The sequence below is a fragment of the Trichomycterus rosablanca genome, chromosome 13, assembly GCF_030014385.1.
Source record: "Trichomycterus rosablanca isolate fTriRos1 chromosome 13, fTriRos1.hap1, whole genome shotgun sequence".
Taxonomy (NCBI): domain Eukaryota; kingdom Metazoa; phylum Chordata; class Actinopteri; order Siluriformes; family Trichomycteridae; genus Trichomycterus; species Trichomycterus rosablanca.
In genome coordinates, this window is record NC_086000.1 from 12550112 (window position 1) to 12569341 (window position 19230).

General features: G+C 40.7%; 1 protein-coding gene across 9 annotated transcripts in view; it reads right to left on the reverse strand.

Annotated features, from left to right (window-relative positions):
- The window catches only part of LOC134324909 (ankyrin-3-like), a 136873-nt gene that overhangs the window by 25128 nt on the left and 92515 nt on the right, over positions 1-19230 (reverse strand). For all 9 annotated transcript variants that reach the window (XR_010014235.1, XM_063006827.1, XM_063006831.1 and 6 more), the window contains 10 exons: positions 17811-18035; positions 15714-15868; positions 14840-15051; positions 13788-13995; positions 13587-13683; positions 11834-12062; positions 11019-11144; positions 10734-10856; positions 5607-5633; positions 82-160 (listed from right to left, as the gene is read on the reverse strand). Coding sequence is in view for 8 of the 9 variants with exons in the window: in XM_063006827.1 (XP_062862897.1) it covers positions 82-160; positions 5607-5633; positions 10734-10856; positions 11019-11144; positions 11834-12062; positions 13587-13683; positions 13788-13995; positions 14840-15051; positions 15714-15868; positions 17811-18035 (1481 nt within the window). In the remaining variant the exon portion in view is untranslated. The remainder of the gene's footprint in view (positions 1-81; positions 161-5606; positions 5634-10733; positions 10857-11018; positions 11145-11833; positions 12063-13586; positions 13684-13787; positions 13996-14839; positions 15052-15713; positions 15869-17810; positions 18036-19230) is intronic.

Here is a 19230-nt window from a genome sequence, read left to right on the forward strand (position 1 = left end):
TTAAATTATTTGTAATTGTAATTCAGTCAAATCTTTATCTACACAGGAAGTCAAAAACTATCCCAAAAAAAAGAGACTTACTAGACTCAGGTCCAGCCAGATAGCTAAAGCGCTTTCTTAATGCTAATGATGCAAATTCATGGCGTCGATCTTTATCATTCTGTAATCACATAAGAAGAAAAAAGTTATTAGAAAACAAACATATTTGTAAAAAGTTATTGCAAATGTTGATTTTTAAATAATATAAATTGTTGCAGTCTATGTCAGATGCAAAATGTCATTTAATATAACTGAGAGTAAAACTAAAATATCATATTGGATTAATCAGTTGTCCTGTTACAATCAATTCAGAAAGTGTTCAGACCCCTTGGTTGTTGGGCACTTCATTGTGTTATGGATTTGATTTTAATAGATATAACTGCGACACATTAATCTACAGTTAATCACCCATTATGGTAAAGTGAAAAATATTTTAATCTAAATAATCTAGAATAATCTAAATTGTGATCAGGTCCATTCCATTTGTTTTATTTATTTCTGAGATAGCCTTTATTAATCCTGTATACAACTTATTTGGCCACCCATTGTAATTTAAATTGATTGGACATAGTTTTTAAAGACACACCTTTAAAAACTTTGTAAGGGCATAAAGTTTGCATGGCATTGTCAGAACAAAAAACATAAAGTTCAAGAAAGATCACCATCATTAAAATGTGGCAAGGCATAGATCAGAGCATGGATATTAACAATATGCTAGTCTATGAGTGTTTCCAGGATCTTGATAATTATGAAATAGTGGAAGGCATAACCTTAAACACTCCTAGAGTTGACCATTCAACAATGGTCAAGAGGGTAAGAAATAAAAACCTTCAATCTGACAGTGCTTAAGAGAATCTGTGATGTAGACATAGGACAAATCTAGGTGTGTAAAGTTTGTAAAGATGTTAAATATAGGCATTAACGTGCTGTTAATGTCTCTATATGTCTTTTCACAGAACTTGACTATTCTCAAAGGAACTTAAAAACAAAATATTATTATTACATCCAAATGCGCTTTTACAAAATACTAAATAAAAAGGTATAAATGCTTCTATGAAGAATTTACTTTTGTTTATGATTTTTTAATGTTTTCACTCCTCATTATGGTGATTAATTGAAGATAAAAAATGGCAATTTTATTCATTCAAGATTAAACCCCCATAAAAATAGCAAAAGGGAATAGACCCCACAGAAACAGTAATGGGCTAGCTTCCCATGGCTGTAGTCTCTCATGCCGGTAGCATGTTGGAGACACCCACCGTAGCTACTAGAAGACGACAATAGAGAATACCCCCAGAGTCTGCGAGAGCGGGGGTGGAAGAAGACTCATCAGCTGATAACATGGTAACGACTGGACTGGACACAACTACGAGTAAAGACAGTACAGTGCAAGAGAACACCTCAGCAACCGCTGTAGGAAAAGGCCACAAACTGCAAGTATGTGTCTGCGGTTGGAGGAAAGTTACATCTCACCATAGGTTGAGGGTTCACCAGGGGAAGAAAAGGTGTATGAGTGAGAAGAGGCAGAGGCCCTGCATTGATTACCTTTTGCAAAAGGAAATCAAGTCAGTCGAGTGAAGCACAGCAACTGGACACAAACCATAGTTTGCAGTACATCAGCACCACTGCAGTGGAGGAGGGAAACAACGGATGGAGGAGCAAACATCATTTGTGGAACCCACCCAACCTCCTAGATCCGTGGTCGAAAGGAGACTTCCCGGACGCAGACCGCACGTGAAGTGGCCCGGCGCTGCAGAGAAAAAACTGTGGCAAATGGTGAATACTGACCTGACACTGGCCCTTGAGCAACTTCGAGGGACAATGGATAAGAAGCTGGAGAGAAAGAATGAGATCATCTACCAGTATGGGGCAGAACGGTTTGGGGTTCAAGAGGTGAAGACTGTAAAAAAGGCCCCAATCTTTCCAATTTCCAGGAGGCAACATGAGATCAAGCGCCTTATTCAGGAAAGAAAACAGCTCAGGAAACAGTGGAAAAAAGCCTCTGAAGGGGAATAGGAGGGCATAAATGCTCTTTAAGCCGACATTAAAATCCGTCTGGCATCACTCCATAGGGCAGGGAGTTTGCAGAAACAAAGAAGGAACAAACACGAACATGGTTCTACAAAGATCCATTCAGGTTCCTGAAAACTCTCTTCACCAAGGAAAAAAGTGGAGCTCTAAAATCAACAAAGAAAGACCTGGAGGAGCAGTTAAGAGCAACACACTCTGACCAAAGGCGCAATGAATATCTGATCATCCCATCAGACATGCCACCAATTGACCCGACAGAATATCAATTTGAGATCGGCCCTCCAAGCTGGAAAGAGGTGGAAAAGACAGCAAGGACAGCAGCAGCCCCGGGGCCAAACAGATTCCCATACAAAGTGTACAAGAATGCACCAGATGTCCTGAGGGTTCTCTGGAAGCTCATGAGAACAGCATGGGAGAAGAAGATCATACCCAAAGCATGGCGTAGGGCAGGAGGGGTCCTGATCCCAAAGAGGAAGGACTCGGTGAACATCAGCCATTTTCGCCCAATTACCCTGCTGAATGTGGAGGGTAAAATCTTCTTTAGCATCATTGCTCAGAGGATGACTGAGTACCTAAAAAGAAAGCAGTACATTGATACTTCTATACAGAAGGCAGGACTATCTGGATTCTCTGGGTGCCTAGAGCACTCTAGCATGATCTGGCATCAGATCCAACTGGCAAAGCTGGAGAAAATCTTTTTGGATCTTGCCAATGCCTTTGGCACAGGGCCCCATGGTCTCCTGTGGGCTGTTTTCAACTTCTTCCACATTCCGAACAACATCACAACCCTAGTCAAATCTTACTTCCAGGACCTGCAGTTCTGCTTTGTAACACCTGAGTTTACCACCTCTTGGCAGTACCGGGAAGTAGGTATTATGGCTGGATGTATCATCTCTCCCTTGGCCTTCACCATGGCAATGAAGGTTATTATTCGAGCCTCAAAATGGGTTGTGGGTGGACAGCGAGCTGGCTCTGGTCTGCGTCTCCCACCTATCAGAGCTTACATGGATGACATTACAACCCTGACCACCAGACTGCTCAGAAAGCTTGAGGAGAACATTAGTTGGGCCTGCATGAAAATTAAACCATCTAAGTCACGCAGCATCTCAGTGGTAAAGGGAGTACTCACTGACCTGAGATTCTTCATCGGAGATGTCCCAATCCCCACAGTAGCAGTGCAGCCTGTAAAAAGCCTTGGAAGGTGGTATGATGCAAGCCTGAAGGACAAAGACCAGGTGAAACAACTGCAAAAGGACATTGTAAGTGGCCTACAATCCATTGACAGAACCCAACTGCCTGGGAACTTAAAGACGTGGTGCGTACAGTTTTGGCTGTTGCCTCAGGTGTTGTGGCCCCTTGCAGTGTATGAGGTCTGCCCATCTCGACAGTGGAAAGGCTGGAGAGAGAAATCACTGCATACATCAAGAAGTGGCTTGGAGTTCCACGATGCCTTATCAACATAGGCCTATATGGGGATGGTGTCCTCAAGCTGCCCCTCACCAGTCTCACGGAGGAGTTCAAGTGTGCAAAAACATGACTTCAAATGACACTGAACGAATCTAAAGACTTGGTAGTGAGGAACAACGCACCAATTTGGGCATCAGGGCAAAAATGGAGACCAGCAACAGCAGTGGAAAAGGCAGCATCAGCTCTCAGACTTGCTGACATCGTGGGGCATGTTCAGCAAGGAAGAGGAGGCCTTGAACTTACACAAAGCCATCCAGCTTGGGGTAAGGCAACTGCACCAGAACGGAGGAAGATGATAGTGGAGGAGGTGCGCCGTCAGGAGGAAGCTGCAAGGTGTGCCAAGGCAGTTTCCATTGGCAAACAGGGACAGTGGACACGGTGGAAAAGTGTGGAGAAGAGGAAGTACAGCTGGAGGAGTTATGGGCAATGGAAACTAGACACCTATGCTTCATAATCAGAGCTACTTATGATGTCCTCTCAACACCAACTAATCTCCATCAGTGGTTTGGTAAAGATCCAGAGTGTGCCCTCTGTTCCATGCCAGCCTCCCTCCAGCACATACTCACAGGGTGTAAAACCAGCCTCACCCATAACCAAGTTTTAAAGAGCCTTGCGTCCTCACTGGAGAGCCTTGCGTCCTCATTGGAGAACAAGCGTGTTGCCATGAATTTCTTACCACCGCTAATTTCCAACTGCCCATGGACTTGTTTTTTCCGTGAGGGGGCTAAAGTAACCAGGAACAGTACTACAACTTTGGAGAGAGGCCAGCTCTCTTTAGCCTGCCACTGGAAATTGCTGGTGGATATTGGCCAACAGCTTGTGTTTCCTCTAGAGATTGCCACCACCACACTTAGACATGACATGGTGCACTGGTCCCCCTCTCTCAAGAAGGTGTATATCATCGAGCTCACTGTACCCTGGAAGAATTCAATGGAAGAGGCACATGAGCAAAAACACCTGCGCTATGCTGAATTAGCTGCTGAAGCCCAAAATCGTGGCTGGAGCACAGACGTCCGCCCAGTCGAGGTCGGGTGCAGAGGGTTTGTGGGAATCAGGGGCCAGAATCAGCGCTCAGCCATCAAAGCAGCTTCCGAGGTAGCAGAGAGGAGCAGCCAGTGGCTCTGGATGAAGAGGAAGGATCCCTGCTGGGCCCCAAAATAACATCATAACCTCACCAATTGGGCATGGGATGCAAGCTCAAGGCCGAAACACCCCATGAACCAAAGGAACACTACTGATGATGCATCCCACATTTTCCAACCCGTAGCATCAGTTCATTGTTCACTTAATGATGTAATCTTGCATGTGCTTGCACAAAGGATAGTAACATCTTGTCCTGTGTTTTGGAATCTACTGTAAGTTGCTGTTGTGTATCAGTTTATATTAACAAGAAAATTGAATCAGATGTTAGACAAAAGCAAGTTTAAAGATGATTTTTTATTTATTTATTAAATTAAATTATTATTTTCTTTGGTAAATTACTTTCTGAAAGTCACAATGGTGCAGCTGGTAGTGTGAATGCCACACAGTTAAAACCTGCGAGGACTTAGGGATAATTTAGTGGTGTCCACATTTGTTTTCTTTGGGTACTTCAGTTTTTGATCCCAAACATATAGAAGGTGCATTGAATATTCTAATTTACAAATGTGAGTGAGTGAGTTTGTTGTTGTGCCCTGTAACTGAATGATGTACTGTCCAAGATGTCCTTCTGCTTCGCACTCAGTTTTTTTTTGTAGTGAAATAAATGAAATAATTGCATGAATGTGCTTTTCTGTATTTCAGTGTAAATGGAATGAATGGAATATTACAATACATTTTATAAAAAGATATTTGTGTGACAGACAAAAAAAAACACATGAAGGTTATCAATTAACCAACTCACATAATTTAAACAACTGCTTGATACAAAGGTAAGGCAGTCAATTTCATATTGTCAACCAATACTTGATTTTGAAATAAATGCTATGACCAATCACAAAAGGGAGTATCATGTTTGAAATGCCAAAATTACTTACTAGCAATATAGTACACACACACTACCCACATACACAACAAAGATGGCCTATTACCTCATCATCTGGATCAGATTCCATTTCCTATAATTTCACCATGTGTGAGGGTGAAGAACACAGCAGGAAAAAAGAAGAGAAGAAAACAAATAAAAAAATAAATTATAATAAGGCAATAATATTTAACAGCAAAAAAGAAAAAAAATACTAGAAACAGCTACAAAAAGTATTTGCAAACTGTGATATCTGTTAAAGGGTTGTTACTAAGTAGTAGACTACGATGTCTAAATGTTTGCACATAACCCAATTAATATACAGTGTATCACAAAAGTGAGTACACCCCTCACATTTCTGCAAATATTTCATTATATCTTTTCATGGGACAACACTATAGACATGAAACTTGGATATAACTTAGAGTAGTCAGTGTACAACTTGTATAGCAGTGTAGATTTACTGTCTTCTGAAAATAACTCAACACACAGCCATTAATGTCTAAATAGCTGGCAACATAAGTGAATACACCCCACAGTGAACATGTCCAAATTGTGCCCAAATGTGTCGTTGTCCCTCCCTGGTGTCATGTGTCAAGGTCCCAGGTGTAAATGGGGAGCAGGGCTGTTAAATTTGGTGTTTTGGGTACAATTCTCTCATACTGGCCACTGGATATTCAACATGGCACCTCATGGCAAATAACTCTCTGAGGATGTGAGAAATAGAATTGTTGCTCTCCACAAAGATGGCCTGGGCCATAAGAAGATTGCTAACACCCTGAAACTGAGCTACAGCTTGGTGGCCAAGGTCATACAGCGGTTTTCCAGGACAGGTTCCACTCGGAACAGGCTTCACCAGGGTCGACCAAAGAAGTTGAGTCCACGTGTTCGGCGTCATATCCAGAGGTTGGCTTTAAAAAATAGACACATGAGTGCTGCCAGCATTGCTGCGAGAGTTTGAAAACGTGGGAGGTCAGCCTGTCAGTGCTCAGACCATACGCCGCACACTGCATCAACTCGGTCTGCATGGTCGTCATCCCAGAAGGAAGCTGACGCACAAGAAAGCCAGCAAACAGTTTGCTGAAAACAAGCAGTCCAAGAACATGGATTACTGGAATGCCCTGTGGTCTGACGAGACCAAGACAAACTTGTTTGGCTCAGATGGTGTCCAGCATGTGTGGCGGCGCCCTGGTGAGAAGTACCAAGACAACTGTATCTTGCCTACAGTCAAGCATGGTGGTGGTAGCATCATGGTCTTGGGCTGCATGAGTGTTGCTGGCACTGGGGAGCTGCAGTTCATTGAGGGAAACATGAATTCCAACATGTACTGTGATATTCTAAAACAGAGCATGATCCCCTCCCTTCGAAAACTGGGCCTCATGGCAGTTTTCCAAAAGGATAACGACCCCAAACACAACCTCCAAGATGACAACTGCCTTGCTGAGGAAGCTGAAGGTAAAGGTGATGGACTAAACCCAATTGAGCACCTGTGGCGCATCCTCAAGTGGAAGGTGGAGGAGTTCAAGGTGTCTAACATCCACCAGCTCCGTGATGTCATCATGGAGGAGTGGAAGAGGATTCCAGTAGCAACCTGTGCAGCTCTGGTGAATTCCATGCCCAGGAGGGTTAAGGCAGTGCTGGATAATAATGGTGGTCACACAAAATATTGACACTTTGGGCACAATTTGGACATGTTCACTGTGGGGTGTACTCACTTATGTTGCCAGCCATTTAGACATTAATGGCTGTGTGTTGAGTTATTTTCAGAAGACAGTAAATCTACACTGCTATACAAGTTGTACACTGACTACTCTAACTTATATCCAAGTTTTATTTCTATAGTGTTGTCCCATGAAAAGATATAACAAAATATTTGCAGAAATGTGAGGGGTGTACTCACTTTTGTGATACACTGTATATCTTTTTTTTTTAAACTAAAAACAAAGTAACAGTGCAGTTTCATCACTTAATCATCACATTATAACACAAAGTCAATTTAACTTCAGGAATTTAATCAGTCTAGTTGGAAAGCAAAATCAATTATGAATCAGTTTCACCTGCTTTGGTGCAAATGAAAGTGACAACAGATGCACTGGAGAAACAACAGTAAGTGAATGGTTCTGCAAGTTGTGGCCACAAACAATTACTCTTTCCATATCCTTCCTGACTAATTATTTTCTAGTTTTGCAATTTGTTAGTGTCCTTGTCACTATTGCTAGCATGAGGCGGTACCTGCAGCCCATGCAGGTTGCACAGGTAGTCCAGCTCCTGCAAAGCAGAACTTTGTTTGGGGAAGAACAGGAGAAGCATTGCCAAAGCCACACAAAATAACCTTCAGTGGGCTACTGGTGCTTATGTTTCTGACCAAAGTGTCAGAAACAAACTTCATAAGGGTGGCATGAGGGCCTGACGTCCTCTAGTGGGACCTGTGCTTACAGCCCAGCACCATGTAGCTCGATTGGCATTGACCAGAGAACTCCAGAATTGGCAGGTCAGCCATGGGTGCCCTGTTCTATTCACAGATAAGAGCAGGTTCACACTGAGCACATGTAACAGATGTGAAAGAATCTGGAGACACCATGGTGAATGTTATGCTGCCTGCAACATCATCTAGCATGACCGTTTAGGCAGTGGGTTAAAGATGGTCTGGGGAGGCATATCCTTGTCAACTCTGGTGAGCTAGCGTACTTTACCGCTGCGCCAGCTGAGCGGCTGTTATTTACAGACCTTATGCTGGTGCAATGGGCCCCTGGGACAATGCCTGGCCTCTGTGGCCAATGTGTGTAGTCAGTTCCTGGATAATTAAAACATTGACTGGCCCTGTTGTTCACCAGACCTGAATCCAATTAAAAACCTCTGGGACGTATTATGTATTAGTGCATCTAATGCTGCTAAGTACCACCACAAACTGTCCTGTGACTCACCTATTCCCTGTTTCTGGTAAGGAGATTCCCCAGGACACCACCTGCCATCTCAACAGGATTATGCCCAGACATTGATGGGAGTGCATACAGGCATGTGGGGCCATACACACTACTTTGTCACATAATGAGATGCTGTGATTAAATTTACATTAAAATAGATCAGCCTGTGATTTCTATTTTTACTTAGATTTTTTGTCTAATTTTAAATCCAGGCCTCAATGGGTTGATAATTTTGGTTTTCTCTATACCATGTTATATCTTTGCTATACAGTCAAGCCGGAAAGTCTACACACCCCTTTCACCTTCTCCACGTTTTATTACGTTAGACTCATTCTATAATATATTGAGTTCTTTTTTCCCCTCAAACATCTACACACAATCTCCAATAATTACAAACTGAAAACAGGGTTTAGAAAATATGCTATTTTATTTTACTGACAAAAATCTTTTATTTAGGGGTTAAATATCTGTACACACCCTTAGCCTAATACCTGGTTGATGCAACTTTGGCAGCAATTACAGCTTCAAGGCATCTTGGTAAGGAAGCTATGAGCTTGGCACACTTGTTTCTGGAAATTTTTGTTCATTCTTCTTGGTATACCCTTGCAAACTCTGTCAGGTTGTATGGGGAGCGATGGTACACAGCCATTTTCAGCTCCTTCCACAGATATACGATTGGATTCAGGTCTGGGCTCAAGGACATTCACAGACTTTCTCTGAAGCCACTCTTTTGTCCTCTTGGCTGTGTGCTTCGGGTCATTGTTATGTTGGAAGATAAACCTTCGCCCCAGTCTGAGGTTCAGAGCTCTTTAGAGCAGGCTTTCTTCAAGGATCTTGGTGTACTTAGCTGCATTCATCACTTCCTCTATTAGGACTAGTCCCCCCGGTCCCACTGCTAAAAAACATCCCCACATCATGATGCTGCCACCACCATGCTTCAATGTAGGGATGGCATTAGCCAGGTGAGGAGCGATGCCTGGTTGCCTGGTTTCCTCCAGATGTGACGCTTGGTATTCAGGCCAAAAAGTTCAATTTTGGTTTTATCAGACGAGAGAATGCTGTTTCTCATGGTTTGAGAGTCCTCTAGGTGCCTTTTGGCAAACTCCAAGCGGGCTATCATGTGCCTTTTACTAAGGAGTGGCTTCCGTCTGGCCACTCTACCATAAAAGCGTGATTTGTGGCGTGCTGCCTGGATGGTTGATCTTCTGACAGGTTCTCCTATCTCCACAAGGATATGCTGGAGCTCTGTCAGAGTGACCCTCGGGTTCCTGCTCACCTCCCTGGCCAAGGCCTGTCTTACCCGATCGCTCAATTTGGCTAGGCGGCCAGATCTAGGAAGATTTTTGGTGGTTCCAAACTGCTTCCATTTACGAATGATGGTGGCCACTGTGCTCTTTGAAGCTGCAGCAATTATTCTGTACCCTTCTCCAGATCTATGCCTTGACACAATCCTGTTTCTGAGGTCTGCAGAATTCTTATGACCCCATGGCTTGGAGTTTGCTCTGATATGCACTGTTAACTGTATATAGGCAGGTGTTGGCAATACCGAATTATGTCCAATCAATAGAATTTACCACAGGTGGACTACAATTAAATTGTAGAAACATCTCAAACAGTATCAGTGAATACAAAATGCACCTTAGCTCACTCTTGGGTGTCATATCAAAGGGTGTGCACACTCGTGTACATATGATATTTTACATTTTGATTTTTAGTAACAGCACAAATGTTTAAAAACCTGCTTTCACTTTGTCATTGTGGCTATTTTGTGTAGAATTTTGTGACAAAAAATAAACTCAGTTGTTTATAGAATGAGTCTGTAATGTAATAAAATGTGGAGAAGGTGAAAGGGATGTGCAGATTTTCCGGCCTGACTGTAAAGGCAGTGGTAGCTCAGCAATTAAAGTACTAGACTAGTAATCAGAAGGTTGCCGGTTTGAGCCCTGCCGTTACCAAGGAGCCACTGTTGGGCCCCTGAGCAAGGTCCTTAACCCTAAATTGCTTGAATTGTATTCAATCAGAATTGTAAATCACTTTGGATGAAAGTGTCTGCTAAATGCTGTAAATGTAAAATATCATTTTGTTTTCAACAAGTTTTGTGCAGTGTAGTATGAGGTTGTTTACTTTGTATTTAAAAATTCTAAATAACAACACATATACAGCACATCTACACCACTGGGGTAGTGTGTGTGTTTGTGTGTGTGTGAGAGAGAGAGAGTAAGAGAAAGTGGGAGAGAGAAAGAGATAATGCGTGTGTTTCTTGTTTGCACCTTCCTATGTGCTGGTAGAGTGAAATTAAGGTTGCAGATAGCACTCTGTGAAAGACATTTTGTGGTCTTTGGCTCTTTGAGGAACGACAGTCTTCCACATGCCTCCTGACCCATGTCTCGCACCTAATCAAACACACACACACACACGTTTTAGCGAAGCAAAGTTCCTAAAAAAAATAAGAGGTCACTGTTCAGCTTCACAGCATTTTGTAACATTTCTTGAAATCCTGTAATGTTGGGAGATGTGAGGAGAGGCATTCTCAATCATTCTCTTCTCAAACATACCTTAAGTGTGAAAGCAAGACGATTCTCCTTAAAGGCATAGAAGTTAAAAAGGAGCTGCTGACTGGTCTTGCTAACAGGAGATAAATTGCCATAACAATCCACGTATATGGGCTTGCCCTCGAGAATCTGTCAGTTAAAGAAGGAAAACAAATTTCTTTATTATTTCAACTGATTCAATTATAATATGTGTAATATGCTATATGTAAAGAACTGGCATGACCGTGTTTAGATAAACTATGTGGTCAAAAATATTTGGATACATAACTATAAGCTGGTCGGACATCCCATTTCTTTGTGAGAAGGCTTCTCACAAAACTTTGAAGTATGTCTGTGGGATGCCCCTAAATGTGCCTATTTAGTTAAAAGAGCACTTGTGTGGCTGGACACTGATGTTGGTCAAGGAAGTCTCAATTAAGGTTTCAGTGCATTCCAAAGCAGTGGGGCTTGAGTCCAGACCACTGGAGTTTTTTTTAATAAACTTTTCTTTATGTCTTTATAGACCTTGCTTTCTGCACAGGGACACAGCCATGCTGGAACAGGAAAGAGCTTTATCTAAACTGTTGTTGCAAAGTTGGAAGCATGTAATTTCCTTTATATAATTGATTTTTTACATCTGTTAGCTATTGTTGTGGCTCAAACACTTGCATTTAATAATGAGAGAGGGTGTCCCAATTCCCATGTACAGTACATTTATTGCACATCTGTATGTGTTTACACTTGAACATATTTGTAATTATTTATCTTTATGTGTCTCTAGCACTCTGTGAAAGAATGTCTAAAGATGTAGTATATCAGAATAAAGATTGTGTGCACACCTCAATATCTTTGCTTCTGGCCACTTCCTCGAAGTTCTCCTGCTGCTCAAGTGTTTTGTCCACCTTATCATCAGTCACACAAAAGCAACGTAACTGTGCCTCCATCTGGTCAAAGGGCTTTGCAAACACCACAAATTTAGCAAGGTACGGCACACAAATAAGTTCCCTGTAAACTGGAGTTGCCAGAGCGACTGTCTCACTAACCTGCTGGCAGTCTGCCAGCCAGAACCTGTGAAGAAAAATAAAAAGTATATGAGGGAGAAGAAGAAAGGCAATAACTTATCAACTAAAAATCAAACAAACTACTTTCTCCTAAAAAGTTCAACAAATAGTTCTGTGAATGTCCCAAAATGTTTGTAAGCGTAAATGCTTGTCTCTTAGCACCTTCCCGTGTTGTTTGTGTATATACACTGCCTGGTTAAAAAAAAAGGTCACACACTCTAATATTTCGTTGGACCGCCTTTAGCTTTGATTACAACACGCATTCACTGTGGCATTGTTTCCACAAGCTTCTGCAATGTCACAACATTTATTTCTGTCCAGAGTTGCATTAATTTTACCCCAAGATCTTGTATTGATGATGGGAGATTTGGACCACTGCGCAAAGTCTTCTCCAGCACATCCCAAAGATTCTCAATGGGGTTCAGGTCTGGACTCTGTGGTGGCCAATCCATGTGTGAAAATGATGTCTCATGCTCCCTGAACCACTCTTTCACAATTTGAGCCCGATGAATCCTGGCATTGTCATCTTGGAATATGCCTGTGCCATCAGGGAAAAAAAAATTTATTGATGGAATAACCTGGTCATTCAGTATATTCAGGTAGTCAGCTGACCTCATTCTTTTGGCAAATAACGTTGCTGAACCTAGACCTGACCAACTGCAGCAACCCCAGATCATAGCACTGCCCCCACAGACTTGTACGGTAGGCACTAGGCATGATGGGTGCATCACTTCAGCCACCTCTCTTCTTACCCTGATGCACCCATCACTCTGGAACAGGGTAAATCTGGACTCATCAGACCACATGACCTTCTTCCATTGCTCCAGAGTCCAATCTTTATGCTCCCTAGCAAATTGAAGCCGTTTTTGCCGTTTAGCCTCACTGACAAGTGATTTTCTTAAGGCTACACAGCTGTTTAGTCCCAATCTCTTGAGTTCCCTTCGCATTGTAGGTGTGGAAATGCTCTTACTTTCACTATTAAACATATCCCTGAGTTCTACTGTAGTTTTTCTACAATTTGATTTCACCAAACGTTTAAGTGATCGCCGATCACGATCATTCAAGATTTTTTTCCGACCACATTCCTTCCTTGAAGATGATGTTTCCCCACTGTCCTTCCACTTTTTAATAATGTGTTGGACAATTCTTAACCCGATTTTAGTAGTTTCAGCAATCTCCTTAGATGTTTTTTCTGCTTGATGCATGCCAATAATTTAACCCTTCTGAAACAGATTAACATCTTCTCCATGACCACAGGATGTCTTTCGACATGGTTGTTTAACAAATGAGAAGCTACTCACTGCATCAGTTAGGGTTAAATAACTTGTTGCCAGCTGAAACATAATCACCCATGCAGTAATTATCCAATGGGAGGCTCTTACCTTTTTGCTTAGTTAAATCCAGGTGGTGACCTTTTTTCTGGCCAGGCAGTGTATATAATGTTGTATCCTAATTAATGATTTCACATTTTAACAAATATGTTGTGTTTTTACTTAGGCCCCTCTTTGTGTGTTTTTGTATGTCATATTACCTAGCTGAGACATTTGTTGTAAATGAAACACAGTCAGTGACATAGGACAGTGGAGTAGTACCAGTGATATCTTCCCACTGAGCTGGAGAGGTCCCACCTAAACCCACACAAAAAGCATTTAACAATTATAAATATCTTATACTGAAAAAACTGTCATATGATAGCTTGTTTCTCCTCATTGTCTTTTCTTTTTCAAAATACCTGTAATACTGCAGAGCAGTCTCAAGCATGGAACAGGTTCTGCCTTATGTCTGTTGGCTGCCACCTCCTTAGCTCTGGGAGGGACAGGGATTGTCATTGTGATTGGCTTATGAAATTTTCTCCTCCTGGGTTCCACAGTAACAATGGGGCTGAATGAGGCTCGGTTACCAATCACACTGCGCACCATCTCCTCTGGCACTGGCTGGGCCTATGAGACAGGAGAAGGAAAAGGAGTAAATTGCAATCAGGCAATCTAAAATACAGTCAATTATAATATACATTCTTATAAATTAAATAAATCTATGAGAGTAACATTTCCACTGTCTTTCAGTCTAAAATGAGCTGTCATGTTGCATTTCTAGATGCAGAAGTGGACTGTGTTAACAGTTGGCTGAAGTACTCCTGAGCCCCTGACTATTTTTATCAAGGTAACGAAATGGAATGTGCATTTTAAATATTCTATAAAGTTTACTTTTTTAGTCTATAAAGCTTTTATTGCACCTGCCCCAATGTGTTTGGGGCATACAAACAATCCAAAACATTTTTATATTTATTTATTTAGCTCCAGTTTCCTCTGTAAAATAAGAGTTTGAATATTTAAATCGGGACATACAGTATACAGCTAATGTACAATGATATTAAAAGTAATGTAGTGTGTAAGAGGAGACCACCTCTAATGGCTGCTAGTTAATGTTTGAAAAAATAGTTTGTAAAAAGGCCAAACCACCATGGCAATAGCTCCCAGCTGAGATAATTTACAGCTGGTTTTGGGAGTTTGAAGTAGTAAACAAAATCATCTGCCTTTTTTCTGTAATACATATGGCATGTTAAATGCAGGCTTAGACTTCTATTCCAGTGTTTAACATTACATGAAATTTTATGCTAAATGTGACCAAACTGCACCTTAAGTGGCAGCAAAAGTACATCTCACGATGTCAAAGTGTATCGTAATTGCTACGTTTTAGCGGTTACTATAAAATACTAAAACCAGCAATGCTTGTACCTGTATCGTACCCCCCGTTTTTAGATCTTTGTGTATGCAAAAGATGTACCTGTAAGCCAACACGTATCTTCTTGGTAAGTGCTCCAGGAGGAAAGGCAGCCCTCACCATTGGAACTGACTCACTGGTCAGCACTCCACCCTCTGGACCTATGTGGTCACTTTCTTGCTTAATGCGAGACACAACTGCAAAGTACTGTGGAAAGTTTTTAGTGACAATGCGGCAAATGCGTTTCTGCTTTAACTCAGCAGGGCTGTCCAGCTCTAGAATGAGAAAGAAATACAGTAGATGAAATAAAATGTGTACTCTAAAAGAGTATTTATAGGAGAATATAGAAAATTTATTCTCACAAATGTATTTAGTAATGTATTTTTTTATTACACAAGACTAATCCCTTTAGAACATTTAAAAAATATGTATTAAAAAGAAGAGACCTTTTAGTGGTTTTGAAAAAAAATTTACACATTGGAATTTCCTTCGAACACTGTTTAGGGATCTGGTATATTAATCAGAGATTTGAGGGTTTCTCAAATTCTAGCTCCACCTAGCAGCCACAGTTGGGCTCCAGTGGCTCCGTACAATGGCTGACCATGCATTTTGACCCCAACTAACAAGCTGAGATTTAAGTGTACTGTACATTAGAAACTATGACAAGAAAGGTTTTCTCTCTGTAATCCACAGTTACATGTGTTATATATACAAAAAGTATTTTTTAAGTATTTTTTTAAAATGCATATTTTGAACACTTGCATGCTGTTACTTTTGAACTGTGTAGTTACTGCTTATGGTAGGAAGGCACATGTGGCTGACTACAGTAGTAAGACAGTGGTAAAGATTTGCAGATCATATCATATACACACAAAACTCCTTTTAGACCAGTTTGTCAGATCCAAATAATTTTGACTGTCTATGTAATGTTGTTTACCTTCATCCATACCACTGAGCAAAGCAAGAAGTTCTTCTCCACTGCAATCATAGTTATGCTCTTTCCATGTGTCGCCATTATCACTGCGCAATACTATTAGCTCACGCTCATTTCCACGCATTGAGCCAAAATGGGGAATCTCTACGATGACTGGTCTGAAATCCAGATAAAAAATATGGTGCTAAATGCCACCAAAAATAAAAAAATATATATACAATTACTAGCCTTCAATATAAAACAAAAAAAATTTTACATACTGAGGAATTAAAAATTAAGAAAGACATGTCAAATAAGATTTTAGGCTACTAAGAGTTCGAATTCAGCATCTCCTGGAGCTCATGCCCTTATGTGTATGTGCCATACCCCTGTCTCCAGAAGCACATGGTTGGGGTGTTTTTATATAGTTTCAAGTTGACGCCCCTGGACAAGAGAGATAATGATCCACAGCTGAACCTCATTGCCAGTTGTACGCTTATTGTATACAAGAAATATGCTGTGGATCAGTCAGTGGAGGCTATTTTGATGGTTTCGTTGTTTGGTGATTGTTATGAATCTTGGACTGAGACTCATGTATTGTTCAAGTATATTGGTTAAAAATCTTGTTAGATAATCATGTCCTGTTTTGTGCTCTAGTTAAGGTTTAGCATTAGCATCTAGTTTATTTCGGATATTAGCATTGTGTTGGCTTGCAGGGTGTAGCTAAACTTAGGGTTTAGGATAGTTTAGCATCAAGTTTTATGTGTGTTAAATTTAGCATTAGCAATAAGCATAGCAGTTACTGTAGCGTTTAGCATAGATTAGGTTTGTGTCTTGTCTTGTTAAGTGTATTAATGAATAAACGTTATGTAACATCTCTGCATGTGTGTACCCTTGTCTCCTGGGGGTTGTGGCAAATACACGAAACATGAGCTCCAAGAGGACAGAGAGGCTGGATTCATGACAAGAGTAAACTAATAAAAAAAACTCTCTAGAGGTGTACTGTAGTGATTGTTCTCTAAAATATATTCTTCATCTGGTGTTTTAATGTTGGTAATGGACATGTCAGGTAATACACATAGTCAATTACAGGCCAAAGCACTGCAACGCACTGGCACCCTGTCTAGGGTATTCCCAGTGGTTCAAAGGGAAATCAGACCCATAATGACCAGGATAAAGTGGATGATGGAAATTAAGAATTAAAATTAAGAATTAAAAATGAAACATAGATGGGTCAAAACATTAGTACCACTTGCCTAATATGCTGTTAAAAAAGCTGTGACCTGCCAGGACATGGACTCCAAAAGACATCCAAAGCCTGTGCAATCTGGTACCAGGACATTACCAGAAGGTAATTCCTACATTGCTTACTGTGATCTCTTCCACAGGTAAAGAATACAAACATGTCCAGCTGTTCACATAATCTTGGACAAAACAGGATTTGTTTGAGCAGTCCTGTAGGACAGAAATTAGCATGGGCACTTTTCCTGGCCTGCTACTATGCAACCCTGAACACAGAAGTGTTTGATACACTGTGTGTTGTTACACATTTACCTCATCACCAGAATTAAAATGCAATTAAAAGCTACAATACACCATCTGTTGATCTTTATCAGATGACATAGCCTTCGTATCCCTTGCGTATCCCAGCAAGGCTTGGCCAAACAACAACTTGTCAGCAGTTTGTAGCATGTCATTCCTCTGACAACTGTCAGCGTTTACCCCTTGCTGTTCCTGCAATTCCTCAACCAAAGTCAATCCGGTCTTTATACCTGATCATATCTGCTGCATTCAATGTGTACTGCAAGTAACTACCATCAGCACATCATTTAATATATCCTTGAATGGGCCATGCACAAAACAGGCATTGGCACAAAATTGTTAAAAAATAAGCATAGCCATGCACATTTTTCAGTGGTGGTCCTTATGTTTTGACTTATCAGTGTATATTGCTAAACCACTTCATTAATAAAGATTAAAATACAAAAATATTTTGAAATGTATTGTTAGAAAATAAAAGGGCCCTTGTAAATGGTACATCAATTGCTAAGTAGTTAACAAACAGAACAAATTATTTATCCAAAACATTATGTATGTGATTACTGCCAAAATAACTTTTACCCCAGAAACTGTGCTCCAGCTGGCCCCACTTCCACCAGCCTACTAACGAGCCCCTCCCCCTCTACCATCGGTGGTGGGTATGCCAGGCGGTGGCGCTTTGACAGACGACAAGTGATTCGTGTTGGTGCTGGGCACTTTCTGGGAGGGATGATAATACGCATGCCATCATGACGACTTCCTCTCATAGATCCACCCCTGGCATCCACCATAAAACTGACCAAGAACCTGCAGAAAAAAACAAAGGATGTATTATCTTGAAGTGTAATAAGTGATCAGTAGTGCTAATAGCTACAACTTCACATATGAAAACCCTATGAATTATTAGTAAATCAACAAACACAAAAGCAATTAAAACACTGAAGTCTTGATTTAATACAATTCCAAATAAGCAATACTCATTTGCTTTGGAAGTTCTTTTTAAAAGCAGTGTAACAGAATTTAAAATGTGCTTTCTCTCATCTAATTTTTTGGTATCTTTAACAACCAGTTTAGCACATTGTTAAAAAATAAATAACAAATAAAAGATAAGACTTTAAAGAAAAGGAATCTACATTGTATAGCCTTTGTAATGTATCCTCTTTTTCCATGATGTCCATTAATAATTGCAGTCATTGTGCAAATTGTGAATCTACTGTACTCATGTAAGCACCTTTTTTATAGCCATTTAATAACAACCATGGAAAACCCCATTGCTAGTGACAAATGGAAACAGTGGATATTTGCTTACCAGTTTTTAATTTGTTTCATCCTATATTTTGTACTTAATATATTCTTGTTGGCATTTTGATAGTGTTACTAAGTTTGCACATGTACATGAAAATCAGGTCGTTAATGTCTGCTCAGATATTTTTCACCTGGAGTCATACGGAGAGAGCAGGAAGGAAGGGTTGTAAAAGAAGAAAACAAAAAAAGGAAAAAGAAGAAAGAAGTGTAGGATGTACCCCATTATTACAGTCGTCATTTACACTCCCAGCATTTAGCAGATGTTTTTTTATCCAGAGTGACTTATAATTGTGACTGGATACAAATCAAGCAATTGAGGGTTAATGGCCTTGATCAGGAGCGCGCAACAGTAACAATTTGGCAAAGGTGGGGTTTAAACTGGCAAACTTCTCATTTTTAGCCCAATACCAGAGATACCAAACCCACCATCCCCCAAAACCCACTGAACTTCTCAACAACCAACCAACCTCCCATTTGGAGGTTTTTAAGCTTGCAGTAATACTCCACTTGCTCAGCCAGCTAGCTCACTTAGAAGTGCATGTGCAGTCACTTTGAATCTGAAGTGGTTATAGTGTATTTGTTTCTCTTTTGTTTCACACATGGTGAAACATAGTGTTTCATCAGTAGTTTCCCTATCTTTTTAAAATTCTGTTAAGCCACTCCACTTGAGTCTAGAATAATTTCGGTAGTGAGCCTT